Genomic DNA, 18,602 nt, shown 5'->3' on the forward strand with positions numbered 1-18,602 from the left:
TGATTAGTGCTCATCACCCTTTAAAAATACTTGAGTATAGCATGTAGGGCTCCAAATAAGCAATAAACTTTGAATGACACCACATTTATATTTTTCTTATAACATTTCTTTTTGTACCCATTTAGGGAGAAGCGGGTCCCACTGGGGCAAGAGGCCCTGAAGGTCCCCAGGGACAAAGAGGTGAAACTGGGCCACCAGGTCCAGTGGGCTCTCAAGGTCTTCCCGTAAGTTCCCAGTACATTTAAGAATTGTGTTCTTTTTTTTTTTTTTTTTTAATTTTTTTTTTCAACGTTTTTATTTATTTTTGGGACAGAGAGAGACAGAGCATGAACGGGGGAGGGGCAGAGAGAGAGGGAGACACAGAATCGGAAACAGGCTCCAGGCTCCGAGCCATCAGCCCAGAGCCTGACGCGGGGCTCGAACTCACGGACCGCGAGATCGTGACCTGGCTGATGTCGGACGCTTAACCGACTGCGCCACCCAGGCGCCCCTAAGAATTGTGTTCTTGACAGAAAGTTTGACATCTTTTATAACGTCAGAACAGTTTTAATATATCCTCTTTGAATTCTGAATGAGTGTTTCCAACTGATTAAAGAAACCTATTTCTCTTGTCAACTCTGCAAAATTTTATCTATTTTATGGAAGAGGGAATTAGTCATAAAGCGAGTTTTATGATATAATGGTGGTTGATTTTTTTAATGTTTATTTTTGAAAGAGAGAGAGAGAGAGCGTGTGTGTGTGTGAGTTAGAGAGGGGCAGAGAGAGACAGAGACAAAATCTGAAGCAGACTCCAGGCTTAGAGCTGTCTGTCAGCACAGAGCCTGGCATGGTGCTCGAACTCAGGTTCCCCATGGTGGTTGTTTTTACAATAATTTTTCTGCCTCCTTTTGGAATGTGGGTGGACATCTGGAATAGCATCCTAGATATGGCTTAATATTTTGTAAACTTTTCATGGATCTTTTAGGGTGCAGTAGGAACTGATGGTACACCTGGTGCCAAAGGCCCAACGGTGAGTAACTAACTGCATCAATGCCACGTGAAGTTCAAATGGATGCAATCCTTTGGACATTGACAGTAGACTTCTACTGGGTTCTCTGCTCATCATGTCACTCTTCTACTCTGACAGGGCTCTCCAGGTACCTCTGGTCCTCCTGGCTTAGCAGGGCCCCCTGGATCTCCAGGACCTCAGGGTAGCACAGGACCTCCAGGAATTCGAGGCCAACCGGTAATGTCCTTTCAAATAACTATCATCCATTAGTATAATCCAACTAAGATCACCACGCAAAATAATATTCAGTGAGAGCCAATGAAACATGGATAATGGGACATATCTGAGTGAGGCAAGTGAAGATAGGAATCTTTGTAAAGTGGAAGCCACATGTTAATGTACAATTTAGGTGTTTAAATTCAAAAGGGAACATTATTACATTGTGTTAAATTTTAGTGGTTTTTTAAAATTTAAAATAATAAGGTCATAACTTTATAGTCTATCTCATAGATATTTATGAGTGGTTGAATAGTACACATTATAGAAATATTTTCCAAGCCAGTGTGAAGAAATGTGGAGGTTATAATGGCAATTTGGTTAAAAATGGGTTCACCAGCTATTTCTTGAGAGTTATCTTGAAGAGTGGTTCCACCATATTATTCACATTGAATGAAATTTCCGTATTTTGTGAAATTATTTATTAGAAAAAATGTTATGCTAAACCCATAAGAAATAAACACATTGAGAAGTTGTGCTTATATATTTTTAGCTTCTGTATAAAAATTAAAACTTTCTTTCTTAGCACTACCTAAAACAAATATTTTAGATTCTGTTCCAAGTAACTTAGTTATGCTAATAAATCCCTTTAAATCCTGGTGGCAGATTTATTAAAACATGAGTGTTGCTGATATTTCACATTTGATTTTATCATGTTCTCTTAGCCACCTGGTTCCCACAGGTTTAACTGGTATTTAAAGACACATACACACCAAAACCCTAGAACACTCCGAAGATGAAATGCTGAATTTGAACTTGTCAAACTCTCAATAAATAGAACATAAATATAAAGTTATTTTGATTCTGGGTAAATAACTCTATTTCCTAAACTATACCCTAAATAGATTTATCTGTAAAAGTTGTCACTGTTAGTTCTAATTTTAATTATCAAATTGGAATAACTGAATAATTCTAATTTTCCTAGTATGCATGATAAAACACACAAGATTTTAAAAATAAGTCCTTTGAAGACCACTGTAAAATAGACAGACTTCTATAAACTACTTATACTGGGTTTTATAAAATTTCACATACATTCTACAAGATTTGCAAAATTAGAAAAAATGTTAATACAGACTCAGCTGCAGAAAGTTTTTAGGGCCTGTTAACTGTAATTAATTAAAGCAAGTTGGACTGGCTAAAAGTCCTGGGTTTTATAACTATTGATACTTTTATTTTAGGGTGATCCAGGAGTTCCAGGTTTCAAAGGAGAAGCTGGCCCCAAAGGGGAACCAGTAAGTCTTCGTTTTTTTGTTTGTTTGTTTGTTTCAATGATAAGAAGACCATGAATATTGTCCAGCAGGGCACAGGTCAAAATGCTCAAGTGTTTAAAATAATATCAATGAGAAATATAACTTTGAGTGGCAATACTTTAGTTTAAAACTTGTAACTGACTTCATTACTTTGGATGGAAATAGTTTAATATAGTTTAAAATTTGTAATTGACTTATTTAAATGAAGCTTTTGACTATAATTCAGTTGTCAAATGGCTGTTGCTGGTAACTGTCCTTCTGTTTTTAATAGGGGCCACATGGTATTCAGGGTCCAATAGGTCCACCTGGTGAAGAAGGCAAAAGAGGTCCCCGAGGTGATCCAGGAACAGTTGGTCCTCCAGGCCCAATGGGAGAAAGGGTAAAATTTGAATAATAAGATAAATTCTTAGAGTTGTGTGTGTGTGTGGGGGGGATTATGTGGGGAGCTTTGGGGATAATAAGGAAAGCTAGAGTCATTGAAAGAATTGCTTGCAAATGCATTGCACAGTTAAGTATGGTTAACTGTGTATTAAAGGAACCAACTGTCTAATAATTATTGCCCATTCATTCATTCATTCAGCCAACACTGACACCGTGCCAATTCGATATATTGGTACTTAGGACATCAGTGAACAAGAAGGCTATGGTGCCAGCCTTCATGTGGGGGCTAGTAAGCAACAGTTTATTCTAGTGGGGAGGTAAGCAATAAACAAGTCAACAGGCAAACAAAAATATAATTATACATTTTAATGAGCTCCATATACACTTAAGAAATTACAGGGTGATGTGGTAGAGAGTAGCTTTGAGTATGTGATAGTAGTGTGACATTAAATTAGGTGGTTAAGAAGTGGATTCTTTGGGAAGATGGCATTTTAGCTGATACCTGAAGATGAGGACAAACCAGCAAGAGACCTTGGGAGTAAGAACACTGTCAGCAGAGGAAACGGCTAGTGCAAAGCCAGCAAGGGCTTGGTGATTTTAGAGATTAGAAGAGGTTGCTGTGACTGGAGTATAATGAAACAGGTCTGTAGGGGACAATGATAATATCACCTTACATTTGTAGAGACGTTCAAAGAATACACAGTACTTCACATACAAGACAATACTAATGTATGTCATCACTGACATTTTGATCATGGTAGATGGTGCCATTCCTTTGCTGCTTATCTAGATACCATTTTGCTCTATGTTTATTTTACAATTAATTGTTAGGATAGTTCTTAATTTGAATAATTTTTGGCTTGATACTTACATATTCTCAAAAATTTAAAATTTTTAAATATTTCTATGTAGTTAGGGTTTTGTCCCTTCCACTTTATCTTTTGCCATGTTGGCTTGATCACAACTCCTAAAACCTTGTAATGCCAAAAATAAAAATTACCCACTCATTATACATTACAAAAACATCAACAACAATTAAGAATCTCATTTTGGTCATTTGTAGGGTGCTCCTGGCAATCGTGGTTTTCCAGGCTCTGATGGTTTACCTGGACCAAAGGTGAGGTTATCCCATCCATGTTGACATTCACGTGGGTGGTGCCCCAAAAGATGCCGTTGTCCAGAATGGTGATCTAGCTTTGGTCCACATGGCTTCAGATCCAGAAAAGAGTCAGACACAGATGTCAAGCCTAATGCCAAATCCCTCTTGTGCAATTTATGTTTTATAGACGGCTAGGGGAGAAGGATAATGGTTGCAAGTATGTAGGAGTTTGTTTTCAGACTTCCTGGAGACCCAGCTGAGAAAAAAGGTCACAGACCTTTCCTTTATCTAGAAATTTAGACTCTAGAATTTTGGTGTTCCCCCTCACCCAAATCTAGATTATTGCAGTGATAATCTAAATACAATTTTTATTAATAATGAAAAACCATTATTCTACAAGAACTAGGAGTTAGAACAAAATATGTAGTGATAGTTTTTGTAACTTTGTAATCACTTTGACAAAGTATTTGTATGTTATTCTAGTCCTTTGACTTGTAACAGGCAATTTTGATATTCACTTGCTTTTATCTTCCTGCACTGTTTCTTTTTTCTGACACATTCTGCTTTGCATTGGAACAGGGGGCTCAAGGAGAGAGGGGTCCTGTAGGTTCTTCAGGACCTAAAGGAGGGCAGGGGGACCCAGGACGTCCAGGTGAACCTGGCCTTCCAGGTGCTCGGGTAAGAACACAGCAGTTTGCTACATCGACCCAGAACAGCTCGTCGGTACTCAGTGAAGTGTTTTTTAATTAAGCTAGTTTTGACAAGTTGTATCATTTCTTTTGTTTTTACGATTTTGACCTGATTTACTATTTTTAAAAAAACTGCTTTGTTATTTTCATGACATATAGAAAAACATGGTAATTTCTAGTCTTCCTTTCTCAAAGGAGTATGCATTAATAGTTTTGCCACTTGACATGGAAAAAAAAATCCTGTTTGCCAATTTTTATTTTTCTTTACTTGCTAACAAAAACCTGTTTGGCTTTTGGCAGAGAGAATTCCTGATAAATTTCATCCTGAACAAATGTTACTTGAAAATTCATTTGAAGTGTGTAATTGCTGTTACATTCAGTTGTCCACAATGCTCCTTAAAAACAAAGGAATTATACAAAAAGTTGTTGGATGGAAATATACATTTGGCTCCACATAATCTTGAACCCAACACTTTTATTTATTTATGTATGTATTTATTAACATTTATTCATTTTTTGAGAGACAGAGAGAGACAGTGTGAGCAGGGGAGGGGCAAAGAGAGAGGGAGACACAGAATCTGAAGCAGGTTCCAGGCTCCGAGCTGTCAGCACAGAGCCTGATGCAAGGCTCGGACTCACAAACTGAGATTATGATCTGAGCCAAAGTCAGACCCTTAACTGTCTGAGCCACCCAGGTGCCCCGTACCCAGTGTTTTTAAATATATGAATAAAAGTCTACTACAGCCCTTTCTCCTTCTATGTAGGAAACTGGAACTTTCTTAGAACTTCTTCCCTAGATACCTAATAAAGTTGGAATGCCAGGTGAATGAGCAGTCAGCATTGCTTATAGTAAAAATGATGCCCGACTGTAGACCACATCTGGACCTGGGAGGACTATAAATTATAAAAACCTTATAGGGGAGCATGGCTTTGGGCATCCTGAGTTTGGAGAAACTGGTACCTGCACATTCACCTTGCCAGGATCAGTATACTGTGTTCGAGGTGCTGTTACAAATACTGGTTACCTGAGATTTCTAAGCCAAAGTGGCTCCTGTCCCCGCCACGTAGACTCATTTCCTGACATCTGGCCTGTCCATTGTAGAAGGCTTAGATGGTGCCCTTGGAGGCCATGCTGTGAGGGCTGCCCCCCAGTGGAGAGTCCCACGTGATGCTGCCTGTTGGCTGTGTGTTTCTGCTCTGTATCCTTCCAAAACCAGGCTGGGGGAGGCCCATGATTAGCCTGTGAAGTTTGTCTAGAGGAGCCTAAGGCCACTGAGAATGGGCATTGCGTAGTGGAACTGGATCCTTTTAATGAAGTGCTATTTTTACTCTCTAGAATCTTTTTTTAAAAAGCTTATTTATTTATTTTGAGAGAGAGAGAGAGAGAGAGAGAGAGCAGGGGAGGGGCAGAGAGAGAGAGGGAGAGAGCAAATCCCAAGCAGGCTCCACACTGCCAGCGCAGAGCTTGACATGGGGCTCAAACTCACAAACTCTGAGATCATGACCTGAGCCGAAATCGAGAGTTGGATGTTTAACGGACTGAGCCACCCAGGTGCCCCTACTCTCTAGAATCTTTACCTCAGTTGCAGGTCAGCAACAAAATGACAATCACTTTTAATTTTCAGGGTCTGACAGGAAATCCTGGTGTTCAAGGTCCTGAAGGAAAGCTTGGGCCTTTGGTAAGTGACGTAAACAGAAATCCATAGCCATGATAGACATATAACGTAAGATGTTTATTTGAGGTTAATGTTTTTAATCATGTGAGTGCTGATCATATTTACGTGTTTAAAATGCCGAAGCAAATTCATAGGATCTTCATATTTTAAAATTCACTAAAAATTGATCAAGTTTAATTGATATAAATGTTTGAGATTGAAGTTGCTTCTCTAACATCTGGGGAAAAAGTCGAAATTATGTATTCTTCCAGTATTGGTGAAATTTGTCTACTGGAAACATTCTCATTTCATAAATGTCCTCCCAACTTTATAGGTTTAAGAGATAAGTAGGTATGACTTTTGGTAACTTATGTATTCTAGGCCCTTCCTTTATACCAAAAAATGTGAAATGGAGTCCCAAATTTTCATTACCGCAAGCTAGAGTAAATTAAAGAGTAAAAGGACAATTTCCCCTATGAATAGAAGAGTGTAAGGAGCTGTGAAGATGAGGGTCATGTGTAGAACCAGAGTAAAATCTCTGTTCTAAATACTCAGCATCCTTCAGCACTTTTTTTTTAAAACACTCAACTGGTCTGATTCACTGAGAAAAAGATGAAGGATAATTTAAAACTTATATAACTTTCATAAGTAAGCAAAGAAAGGCAAGTGACAATTTGGGTGACCTGATATTCAGAGAGAATTTACGTAAAACTTACATTGCGCCTGTCAATTTTGTAGGGTGCTCCGGGGGAGGATGGCCGGCCAGGTCCTCCAGGCTCCATAGGAATCAGAGGGCAGCCCGGGAGTATGGGTCTTCCAGGCCCCAAAGGTAGCAGTGTGAGTACAGTGCATATGTTTGCTATCTCATCATCATCCTCACCTGAAGTAGGCATGTTATGAGCAAACTGATTGAATTTTAAGGTAGTTTTCTATTCTTTCTTTTAGGGTGACCCTGGAAAACCTGGAGAAGCAGGAAATGCTGGTGTTCCTGGGCAGAGGGTAACTATACAAACATTTTCTGCCAAAAGGGAGGAAATATATATAAATATATATGAAATGACCCAAATGTCTCACGCCTTACTTCACATATTATCTCTGTGTGATATTAGGGAGCTCCTGGAAAAGATGGTGAAGTTGGTCCTTCTGGTCCTGTGGGCCCCCCGGTATGTGATCTTTTAGCGAGAATTACATTCACATTGCACTTTTCGATGATGTTTGTTTAAGACTTTACTTATGAGTAAGCTTCAGGGGAAGTAATGAGAAAGTGCAAGATTGAAGAATTCTTTTTTTTAAAATTTTTTTCAATGTTTATTTATTTTTGAGACGGAGAGAGACAGAGCATGAACGGGGGAGGGTCACAGAGAGAGGGAGACACAGAATCTGAAACAGGCTCCAGGCTCTGAGCTGTCAGCACAGAGCCCGACGCGGGGCTCGAACCCACCGACCGCGAGATCGTGACCTGAGCCGAAGTCGGACGCTTAACCGACCAAGCCACCCAGGCGCCCCTGAAGAATTCTAATCTTTTCTTCTGACCCCTGTGCCAGCACCTTCTGCCTTTTTAAATGGAACGATTGGACTTTTCATTTTAAACTTCTTTAAAATGCTGATGGCAGAAGCAACCTCATTGTCCTTATGTGTCACAGTTAAGGAACATATCAACTGAACAGAATCATGTTTGACAAATACTTTGTTCTGTCTCTTATTGAAAAATATAAGTACTGAACTATACTTACATTCTTCTGATAATGTCTCATATAAATTTGTCTAAGCTAGCTGATTTTTCTTTAGAGGGACTAAAAAAGAAAGTATTTTGTCCTTTGAGGTGCATCTGCATCCTAGGATTCTAAAATTAAATATTTATCAGAAATATTTTGGCATATTTATTTGTTTATGATGGGGCAATTTAAATATCTTTCTAAAATGTTAGCTTTGCTTTCTTCAGCTGCTCTAGTGTTGAAGGCTTGATTAATAGTTCTTCTAACACTGCGAACTAAATTGGAACAGAAATTAGAGCATCCCTGTGAAAATTTTTGTAAGCCAAAATGGTGTAAAGCAAAGAAGCAATTATTAATTTATGTGAAAAATTTCTTAAGATTCCCAGAATCCCAAAATAACGTCTTTTAGGCTTTTCTGGCATATCTTAGGACATATCTTAGGCTATATCTTGCTCTAACAGGTGCGCAAAATAAATCCAGATAAAGCACAGATGCTCACAGACACAGATGACGCTGAGATGCTAAGTCTAGTTCCCCAGAAAGACTTGGGTGTTCACTGCCTCTATTACAGCTCACTGCAAAACAAACTCTGAATGCCTTTTGCCTTTTTCTCATAAAAGCAAAAATTCTCTTCAGAGTCCTTTGAGTTAGCACAAAGAGGTACTAATACAGGTCTTTCATGAAAGCAAAGTGACATAATGCCAACTTTGGAAAAGCAGGGGACACTTGTATTACCTATTTCTATTCGATGTATGAAAGTAATGAATTTTTCCATGTTCAATTTCTCCAATTTCCTCAGAAGTTTGTGTTTGGTTCCAGACAATTTTATGTTTGGATCAAAAAATAAACATATGTCCTCAGTCTCTTTTCTGGCTTTAGAAGACATTTTCTTACCAGCAGGGACCTCAAAGAATCTCATTAAACTATTTGTAATGCTAGTTTATAATCTGGCTAAAGTGAAAAGCATGTGATTGGAAAAAAAGCAAATATCAATACTTCCAGTGGGTCACATAAACAGGAAGCAGGTGTTAAGATCTGGCTCTCTTCATGATTTTCTTTCCTTTATGACTTAGGGTCTAGCTGGCGAGAGAGGAGAACAGGGACCCCCAGGACCCACTGGCTTTCAGGTATGTAATAATTCAGTTTTCCATGTCTTCTACCGTTAATTAAACTGATTTTTTTAAATATAAAAAGATATGATCAAATGATGTGAAATTCCACAATTTTTTAAAAAAGTCATCCCTCTTTTAGTAAATAAAGATTTGGATAAAACCCAACATTTTTGTTCAAAGGGAAGGAACAGATTTCCCCTGAAAAATGGATCAAAATCCAAAATTATTAACAAATTAAAATTTTTAGGTGTTCTTGATACCTCAAGAAGTTTTATTGAACTATTTTAAGGTTTATCTAGTTTTATTGACAAAATGTCTTAAAATTTTTCTTGAACAAATTTTCATGATTTATTTAAATATATATGGTGTGGGAAATTGTTTATTATTTAATAGCATGGATAATCATAATTTGGCAAAAAAAACCTTTTAGGAATGACTTTTAATATTATTATTGTTATCATTATTATTCTAGCAGCCTAAAATAGTGCTTTCTGACCCATAAAAACTGGACCAATGTTAAGAATCTCCTGTTAGAGTCTTAGCTCTTTTTTTTTTTTTTTTCTTTTTTGCTAAGTGGTGTGCAAATGAAAATCTAAACCTAGAAGCTGACTGGCTGCTGCATTATCATAGAAGATAATGGTTTTCTCATTCTGTTTTGCTTGTGTTTAAACAATATATTTTGCTTGAAAGTATAGTCATGGAGACTCCATGATATATAAAAGGTAACCTGTTAATGCTAGTGGCCTATTAAACTTTTACAAATCTACAATTTTTTTTTCTTTTTTTAGGGGCTTCCTGGTCCTCCAGGGCCTCCTGGGGAAGGTGGAAAGCCAGGTGATCAGGTAAGTTTTAAGGTAATAGTAACAATAACTATACTAAAAATTGTAGGTTCATAATATCACTTATTATATTTGAGGTTCTGTTCTGGTTTGCCTTATCTCTCTTAATCCTCAAAGCAACCCTATATATCTAGGTATCCATATAATTATTATAACCATTTTTCAGATGAGGCAAATGAGGCACACAGATGTTATGTAACTTTCCCAAAGTGACACAGCTGATATGATTTGAATCCTGGTAGTGTGCTTCCCAAGACTGTTCTTAATCCCTAAGTCTATGTCTTGTCATATCTACAGAGTTTTACTGGAGGCTTTATAAATGGTTATGAACAGATACTAACCATTTTATTTCTATTATTTTATTAAGACATCAGTTTAATTTATTTTTCTGTGAGTGATTCACTCATTCACTTAACCTTTCAACAAATATTTATCATCCCTGGCCCCCACCAGTTGAACAAGATGGGCATGAGATAGAGTTTCTGGGGAGGCACTGTGTGTATGGGTGCACCTAATTCAGACTTGGGGATTTAGGGAAAGTCTCCCAGACCAGGTAATATATTTTATGAGATCTGAAGGATGTGTGATGGTAAGGGAGGAGAAGGGAAGGTAATAAAATACTCCAGGAAATGGGAACAGCAGGTGCAAAGGTTTTGCTGATCAAATTAAGGCACTGAATAAATTTGGTAAGTCAGGAATGCAGAGTATAACTTGAGGTAGAGATGAGGCTGGTGGGTGAATCAGGAGCCAGATTATAGAAAGTCTGAATTTGAATATTATTTGCTCTTATTCTTCTAATGGAAGATGATGAAAGGCTTTTAAGTAGGGAGTAGTATGACTAGATTTGGGTTTTATGAAGACCACACCACATGAAGAACAATACATTTCAGATTGGCGGCCCACTTGATACAGTTTTTGTTTTGTTTCATGTTTTTAGAAAAAGGCAGAGTTTGAGGAATTGACATAAGAGGCAGGTCCCTAAGTCAGTAGTAGCAGTGACGTTCTAGTGTGGCTGCTACCAGCCTATGTGCTGGTGCTAAATGCACAGGAAATGCCAGCCCTCCATTTCAGAGGATGCGAAGTTACCATCCAAGGACAGCTTACGCTTCTTCATGTTTCACTTTGCCTGGCAAGGTCCTGGGTTGGGGACGGAAGGTGGACACTGATGCCTTATCTAAAGTTAAGACATATCCATATGCCCAAGAGAATTCTTCTAGCAGACAAATGAAAATTTCTCATGATGGAAGATTATGATGGAAGCAAACATAACTGAATATATTGAGATTAACATTTGTGATTTTATAAACATAGACGGTAGAGGTTGTAGTGACCATAGTTATCTGTCACCATCCAAACTGCCAGAAATATGCTACTTTGACAAAAAGTACTCTATTCAAAATATTGCAGGGTATAATGGTATAAATCAAGACACTATGAATAGTGCACTATCTACCACAAAATTGTAAGCAATATTATATTTAGTAATTGCAAGATGTACCATTAACTACATATCACTAAAAAATACCACATAAAGCTGATTAAACTATGAGATAAAATATTTTTCTTATGAGATAAAATATTATTGAAAGAACCCTCAGATTTGTTTATATTTAGATTTTCTTTTAAACCATATATCACTCATCAGCATACCTAAAAAAGAAAATGAAAGAAAAATAATTTGATTAAATTATCCTTAAAACTTCATTCAGAACCAACCCAACTTCTAAATTACTTTTCATCTCACTCTTTGACAACCATGATTTTCTACACAACATCTTTCCTTGTCATTAGTTATTATTTTCAATCAAAGAGAAAAGTTTTGAACTTCATGACAAAATTTCCTTTAGTTAAGAACAAACTGAAACTTGTAATATATCATGACTGCACTAGTTTGAACCCACAGTTCCCAGTACATTGTCCATAGTGTATGGTCAAAAAATATTTATTAAATTGAATTGGTTCTGTTTAAAAGATCAGTCTCTTTATTGCTTTTTATTTCAGTTTCATCTGTTAAAATTTGTTCATGTTAGGAAATAAAATTACTGTATATTTTGTTGTCTCTAAAAAAACCAATGCATTATATTTCTGAGATAATATTTTGCACGTTTAATTGCCCAAAATCAAATGTTCAAGTATAATAAACATTTTTTTAGAAAAATATTTCCATCTAATGTATGGGCTTAGTCAAAACTTCTAATATTAAATTAAAAGAAATTAGGCATGTGATATGGAAAGATTTGTAATAAATACCTAAAATTAAGCTCAAAGCAATTCTTCCGGTTTTTAAAATTATATCTTATAGGGTGTTCCTGGAGATCCTGGAGCAGTTGGCCCATTAGGACCTAGAGTAAGTATTTTCTCCTTCGTCGTTAACTTTGTTTCCATTGGCTTTAGTTTTAAAAAGCATCTTTCATCATAAACTGGGCTTTATTTTAAGCATGCGGTTTCTTTAACCTGATGAAAATCAATCTTATGAGAAAATCTTGTGCTGTGAAACTAGCGCATCCTTATTCCAGGTTCATTTCTTAACACTAAATTAGAAGATTGAGCCCCGGGACTCCTGTGTGGCTCAGTCAGTTAAGCATCTGACTTCGGCGAAAGTCATGATCTTATGGTTCGTGAATTCGAGCCCCACCATCAGGCTCTGTGCTGACAGCTCGGTGCCTGGATCCTGCTTTGAATTCTGTCTGTCTTCATCTCTCTCTGCCCCTCCTCTGCTTGTGTTCGGCCTCTCTCTTTCAAAAATAAATATACATTTGGGGCGCCTGGGTGGCTCAGTCGGTTAAGTGTCCGACTTCAGCTCAGGTCACGATCTCGCGGTCCGTGAGTTCAAGCCCCGCGTCGGGCTCTGGGCTGATGGCTCAGAGCCTGGAGCCTGCTTCCGATTCTGTGTCTCCCTCTCTCTCTGTCCCTCCCCCATTCATGCTCTGTCTCTCTCTGTCTCAAAAATAAATAAACGTTAAAAAAAATTTAAAAATAAATATACATTAAAAAAATTTTTAAGGAAAATTGAGCCTCAATAGTTGCTCATTTCTCAATTTTTCTCCAGTAGAAGCAGTTTTGCAGATTTCCAGAAACCTTTTTAACCTACTTTCAGATCAGTTGCTAAGACTGTCTGACATCCCAATGTTGCACTAGGGAGAACGCGGAAATCCAGGGGAAAGAGGAGAACCAGGAATAACTGGACTCCCTGGTGAGAAGGGAATGGCTGGAGGACATGGCCCTGATGGCCCAAAAGTAAGTATGGCCCTGACCAAATGTCCCAAGATTACTGCTCTGTAAACACATGACAGAACTAGAATGTGTTTCCCTTATGGTTCCAACATAATTTGATGATATGATTTTCCTCTTCAACAAATATTGAGTGAACATCTACTAGGCTTTTTCCTTGGCACTAAAGAATCAGTTGAAAAGAAGCCTCTTTTCTGTGATGCAAATTATGGTCTAGTGTACATGGTAATACATTCTCATCTAGAAATCCATTCCTAATATTTGTTTGTGTAGCTTTAACTAGTGACTTCCATTAATAAGCAGAAGCAATAAATAGAAAATTGCATAATTTATTAAGAGGTATTCCTAATTATGTGTTCCATTGTTTTTCTGTCTCAGGTTCCATAGTTCTGCTTACTAATCATACGCAAGGATGTTGTATTTTAATTATGAAAGTAGAATACATCATAAGGCAAAAATCAGTACTATTTGGTTTGGGTGCCATATTAAGATTGGTAGAAGACAAGAAGACAACTTCAGTGTAAACAATTAAAGTAGAATTTTTCATGTTCGCATAACATTAGATCCTTTATCATCTTCAAGGTCCAGAGTGATTACATAGGATCTGCTTCAATTTAATCACTGAATTAGCTTGTAAGCAAGCTTAATATCATGGGTTCATTAGAGAGAGAGTGAAATACTCTCTAAATTTAATGTCTTCATTCTTTATTAGGATCCCCATGATGTCAAAAAAAGAAAAAGAAAGGCAACCATTATTTTTATTTGAATCGACGCTCAATTTCCCCAAAGAAAAAACTTGAATATATAAACCAAAAATCAAAACAGCAAAATCTTTTTTTTTGATTTCAAAATATCACTTCAGAGACAATTTTCACAAATGAAAAATGTAAGGCCTAAGTTGAACCATATGAAATTGCTGACATGCAACTATTTTTGGCCTACCAGAAGAGAAATTTAATGTGGCTGAATTTTAATATTATATTGATGAGGTCACTTATTGTTGGTTTATTTAGGGCAGTCCAGGACCATCTGGGACCCCTGGAGATACAGGCCCACCAGGTCTTCAAGGTATGCCAGGAGAAAGAGGAATCGCAGGAACTCCTGGCCCCAAGGGTGACAGGGTAAGTCTGTTTTTTTTAGTTCATTCATTTAGACTTTCTACATTTCTACTGAAAATGATTTCCTGGGCAGGCTTTTACTTCTACCATCCTGAGTCACAAGTCAATCAGTCTTCCTTCCTTCCTTTCTTTTCTTTCTTTCTTTCTTTCTTTCTTTCTTTCTTTCTTTCTTTCTCTCAGAATGCAGAACGCAGAATGCCAGGCACTTTTCTAGGTTCAAGGGGATTTATCTATGAACAGGAGGAATAAGCCCCTGCCCTCATGAAGCATCCATGCAAATGAGAGAAAAAAGACAATTAAATGAATAATGGTGTTTTGTGTGTTTTCCCAGGGTGGCATAGGAGAGAAAGGTGCTGAAGGCACAGCTGGAAATGACGGAGCAAGAGTAAGTGAAATCTCTCCTTTCCCAGCTAAGCAAGGAATCAATATTATCGTTATTATGTGAATTTGCCTGAACTCTCCAAAATAAAGTTCATTGTGTTTCTATAATAGTCAGGATTTGGAAAATGATGAATTTTGAGATTTGATGTTGAAAAATCATGGATACTCATTTTGCTTACTTTGAATTAGAGCAAGCCAAAAAGCAGTCATTGTTGAGGGAATGAAATAAAACACATTTTCCTGTGCATCTGAGACCAGTGCTTTAAGCAGGGGGGCCCTCTTTATCTTTTTCTATCATCTTTTTATTTCTCATGCAATGTTTATTTTTGTTAAAGTGTTGATCTAATGAGCTGTTCTAGACCTCATTCCAGGGCAGGCACTTAGAGTTTTGCAGAGCAGCCAAGTTGAGATAAATATTTCCCGATATACTGTATATTTAAGGATTAGAAAATTACTGCCCAATGAATTAATTCTTTCATCAATAAAGAGGATGAAGAAGTGAAATGTAAAGAAAGATGGTTGATACCAAGGCATTGTTTAATGTCATGTGAGAAATTGACCTTTAATAAGCTTTAGGTCCTCAAAAATAGAATGCATTTGCAATTCTCAGGACAGACTGAATATGATTTTTTAGACATTAATGACATGATTCTCTCATGTAAGATAGAGCTTAGACATTCAACAGTCCCTGGAGTAATTCCTGATATTTGATGACATGGTTTGCTATTAGTTGTCACGCTGTGCCCTGGCAAGAGCAGTTGTGTCACACAGAAAGAGCTCACATCGAACCATCATTAACATATTGATGCTGCACATTGAGCCACTGTTAATACATTGTTTACATTAGCTTTTAATAAAAAAAAGTAAAATACAGACAAGTTTTAGTCTTAGCGGTAATTAACCCTTTTTTCTTTTTCTAAATATCTACTTAAGCGTGACACGCTTAATTTAGCGAATTATGAACACAAGATATTTCTTCCCTTTTAGTTAACTCTAATGTTTAACTTCATATTTCAAAAATGGTCTAGGTAAATCTGGCATATTGTTTGTATTTTATGTCATAGATGGTCTATAGTGCATAGTAAAGTAGTGCAGTACTGTTTGAAGGCATGTTGCATTGACTGTATTTTAAGGTGAATTCTGAAATACATATCTATTGTTTCTATGAACTAACTTTGAAAATGCAGTGTGATAGGAACAGGACTTAAGCAATGACTGGTTTATTTTTAGTAATGACAATACATTGCTTTAGGGAGGAAGCAGAGCAGACCATTTATTGTAATCTCATAGTAAAGGGGAAAAATGAATAACATGCTTTCTCTGCATGAAAAAAAAATGTGAATTTAATGAAGTGATCCTCATATTTAATCCAATTCTTTAAGGAAATAGATTAGGGAGATTGTTGAAAGATTATTGTTCCATTATAGATCTAGAGAACATGTGATCACAGTTTTCTTATGTCCTTATAAGAGCATAAAAACGTGAAGTAATTTTTTGTTTTTTAAATTTCTTCCATAATACATACAAAAATTAAAAGACAAAAGAATATTTAGGCTGCATATGTAGAGGCAATGCACAAATATCAGATAGAAAACCCATTTTAGAAAAGCCTCCAATACAGTCAAGCAGTTTAAAGATTGTGACCACATACCAAGAAGACGTGGTTTGAACCCCCATGTGATAGCGCCCTAAGCTCTGAGCCTAAAGGACTCAGCCTCAGTGTGGCTGGGTAGTTACACTCCTTGTGATCTTGGAGAGTGTAGAAAACTCAATGCTTTATCAGAATTTCACTTAAAAAAATAAAATAGAGTGATATTTTGTTTGTATAATTTAAGAATATAGTATCCTATACAAAAGAAGAAAAGTTTTTTTTTCAATCTATTCGCAAATTTCAATATTAAATAGGCTAAGAAACGTAGAAATATTGTGGAAAAATAACATTAATTTAGAGCTAATGTTTGAACACAGTATTGTATTATGTATGGATGAAAGATATTAAGACACTTTGTGGAGAAAATTCCACAAGTTGTTTTAGAGTAACTAGAAAAATCTTAACAATATACAGATTATATGACTTGTTATAGACAATGTTTTGCAAAGGCAACTAAAGCAATCACAAAATAATACCTTCTTTGAATGTTTGTATAATCCTGGGAAATTCCATGCATTCTTTTCCTCAACATACCTATGTTCTATTCATTAACAGGGTCTTCCAGGTCCCTTGGGCCCTCCAGGTCCTGCAGGTCCCACTGGAGAAAAGGTAGTATCATAAATTGGTATTTTGTGGACTCAGAATCATGGAGTCTGGATGATAGCTCTTTCTCATAATGTTTTCTCTTTCCTAATATGTAGTAGTTGGGCCAGATCATCTCAGAGTTCTCCCCCACTGTCTGCCCTACACACAGGGCTCAGCTTCCCCCAGGTGTATTATGTTTTGTTCCTGCTTTGGACCATAACCATCTGACATCTGCTTTCTAGGGTGAACCTGGCCCTCGAGGTTTAGTTGGGCCTCCCGGCTCCCGTGGCAATCCTGTAAGTGACAGTATTTTGATGTTCTTTAGAATGGGGTTAAGCAGAAAAACAATTCATCATTTTGTATTGATGTTTATATAAAACCTTGCTTGTTGGGTCAGGCTACTTAGAACTTCCTAGTTTTCAGTGTTTACAGGAGACTCAAAAACTTAACAGTCTGTAATTTTTATGCAATCTATTAAATCCAACTAAGCAGTTCATTTACCAAATAATTAAGCTTTTTTGAGACTTCAGACATTGGAAATTTTGCTATATGGCCCTTATCTCTATCTCACCCTTAAAAGTCTTCCTTAAGAAATAAGTCTGATTCATCTACATATACATTTCAAGATCCTACAAGTTTATATAATTATATTTTTAAATACTGTTCCCATTTAGAATAACGTGTGAAAACGACAATAACACTTCTCTTATCCTAGGGTTCTCGTGGTGAAAATGGCCCAACTGGGGCTGTTGGTTTTGCTGGACCTCAGGTATAATTTCCAAATATCTCTAATTTACAGTGGGCACTCCTCTTGCTATAGCAATAGATTTAATTAATCATCATTGTGATATGTACTGAAGATATATTAAAGATTCTGGGAAGTTTACAGGTTTCTGGGCAATATTCTCATTTTCAATACATTTTTCTCATGAGTGGCACTAAAATGCACTATTTAAAATTCTATACTTATTTGTTTTAATAAAAATGTGGTGGGATAACTTATTTTTTCAGACTGTCTTCAAAGATCCCACGAGGACATTTTTCCTTCTGTGCTTTAATACCGATCACAAAGCACCATTTTACAATATAAGGTTAAGTGATATGTTAGTAATAATTACTGTGAAATAACTTGCCTACAAGTATAATCAGTTGCTTATTTATACAACTGATATAGGGTCCTGATGGGCAGCCTGGAGTAAAAGGTGAACCTGGAGAGCCAGGGCAGAAGGGAGATGCCGGCTCACCTGGACCACAAGGTCTAGCAGGATCCCCAGGCCCTCATGTAAGTTAAAAGAAAAATAAAAACCAAAAACTTGAGTCAAGTACCCAATGTTTAGACTTCGTGTTTAGCCCATTTTGCTTTACTATAATGATGTTTTGTTTCTGTCTTTCTATATAGGGTCCTAATGGTGTTCCTGGACTAAAAGGTGGTCGAGGAACTCAGGGTCCACCTGTAAGTTGCTTTGAAGCTCTGGGAATTACACGCAGCTAGTCACAGATACGTGGCACTTTGTGACCATATAAAAGTTCATCTGAAGCTGTAACAACAAATTTTTACTTGGATAACAAACTGTAATGGAAAGGGCACTTAAATGGAGATCTGGGTTACAGTTAGTTTTATGATCTTGG

General features: G+C 36.9%; 1 protein-coding gene across 1 annotated transcript in view; it reads left to right on the plus strand.

Annotated features, from left to right (window-relative positions):
* The window catches only part of COL5A2 (collagen type V alpha 2 chain), a 152,445-nt gene that overhangs the window by 114,941 nt on the left and 18,902 nt on the right, over nucleotides 1-18,602 (plus strand). Inside the window, exons 19-40 of the mRNA XM_047084300.1 lie at nucleotides 126-224; nucleotides 965-1,009; nucleotides 1,127-1,225; nucleotides 2,446-2,499; nucleotides 2,789-2,896; nucleotides 3,962-4,015; nucleotides 4,577-4,675; nucleotides 6,312-6,365; nucleotides 7,080-7,178; nucleotides 7,287-7,340; nucleotides 7,451-7,504; nucleotides 9,130-9,183; nucleotides 9,957-10,010; nucleotides 12,310-12,354; nucleotides 13,146-13,244; nucleotides 14,252-14,359; nucleotides 14,688-14,741; nucleotides 16,944-16,997; nucleotides 17,216-17,269; nucleotides 17,689-17,742; nucleotides 18,148-18,255; nucleotides 18,373-18,426. Of these exons, the coding sequence (XP_046940256.1) occupies nucleotides 126-224; nucleotides 965-1,009; nucleotides 1,127-1,225; nucleotides 2,446-2,499; nucleotides 2,789-2,896; nucleotides 3,962-4,015; nucleotides 4,577-4,675; nucleotides 6,312-6,365; nucleotides 7,080-7,178; nucleotides 7,287-7,340; nucleotides 7,451-7,504; nucleotides 9,130-9,183; nucleotides 9,957-10,010; nucleotides 12,310-12,354; nucleotides 13,146-13,244; nucleotides 14,252-14,359; nucleotides 14,688-14,741; nucleotides 16,944-16,997; nucleotides 17,216-17,269; nucleotides 17,689-17,742; nucleotides 18,148-18,255; nucleotides 18,373-18,426 (1,557 nt within the window). The remainder of the gene's footprint in view (nucleotides 1-125; nucleotides 225-964; nucleotides 1,010-1,126; nucleotides 1,226-2,445; nucleotides 2,500-2,788; nucleotides 2,897-3,961; nucleotides 4,016-4,576; nucleotides 4,676-6,311; nucleotides 6,366-7,079; nucleotides 7,179-7,286; nucleotides 7,341-7,450; nucleotides 7,505-9,129; nucleotides 9,184-9,956; nucleotides 10,011-12,309; nucleotides 12,355-13,145; nucleotides 13,245-14,251; nucleotides 14,360-14,687; nucleotides 14,742-16,943; nucleotides 16,998-17,215; nucleotides 17,270-17,688; nucleotides 17,743-18,147; nucleotides 18,256-18,372; nucleotides 18,427-18,602) is intronic.

The sequence above is a fragment of the Lynx rufus genome, unplaced genomic scaffold (genome assembly GCF_022079265.1).
Source record: "Lynx rufus isolate CCGP_SWC_20201006 ecotype Redwood Valley unplaced genomic scaffold, mLynRuf1.p SCAF_2, whole genome shotgun sequence".
Classification (NCBI taxonomy): Eukaryota; Metazoa; Chordata; class Mammalia; order Carnivora; family Felidae; genus Lynx; species Lynx rufus.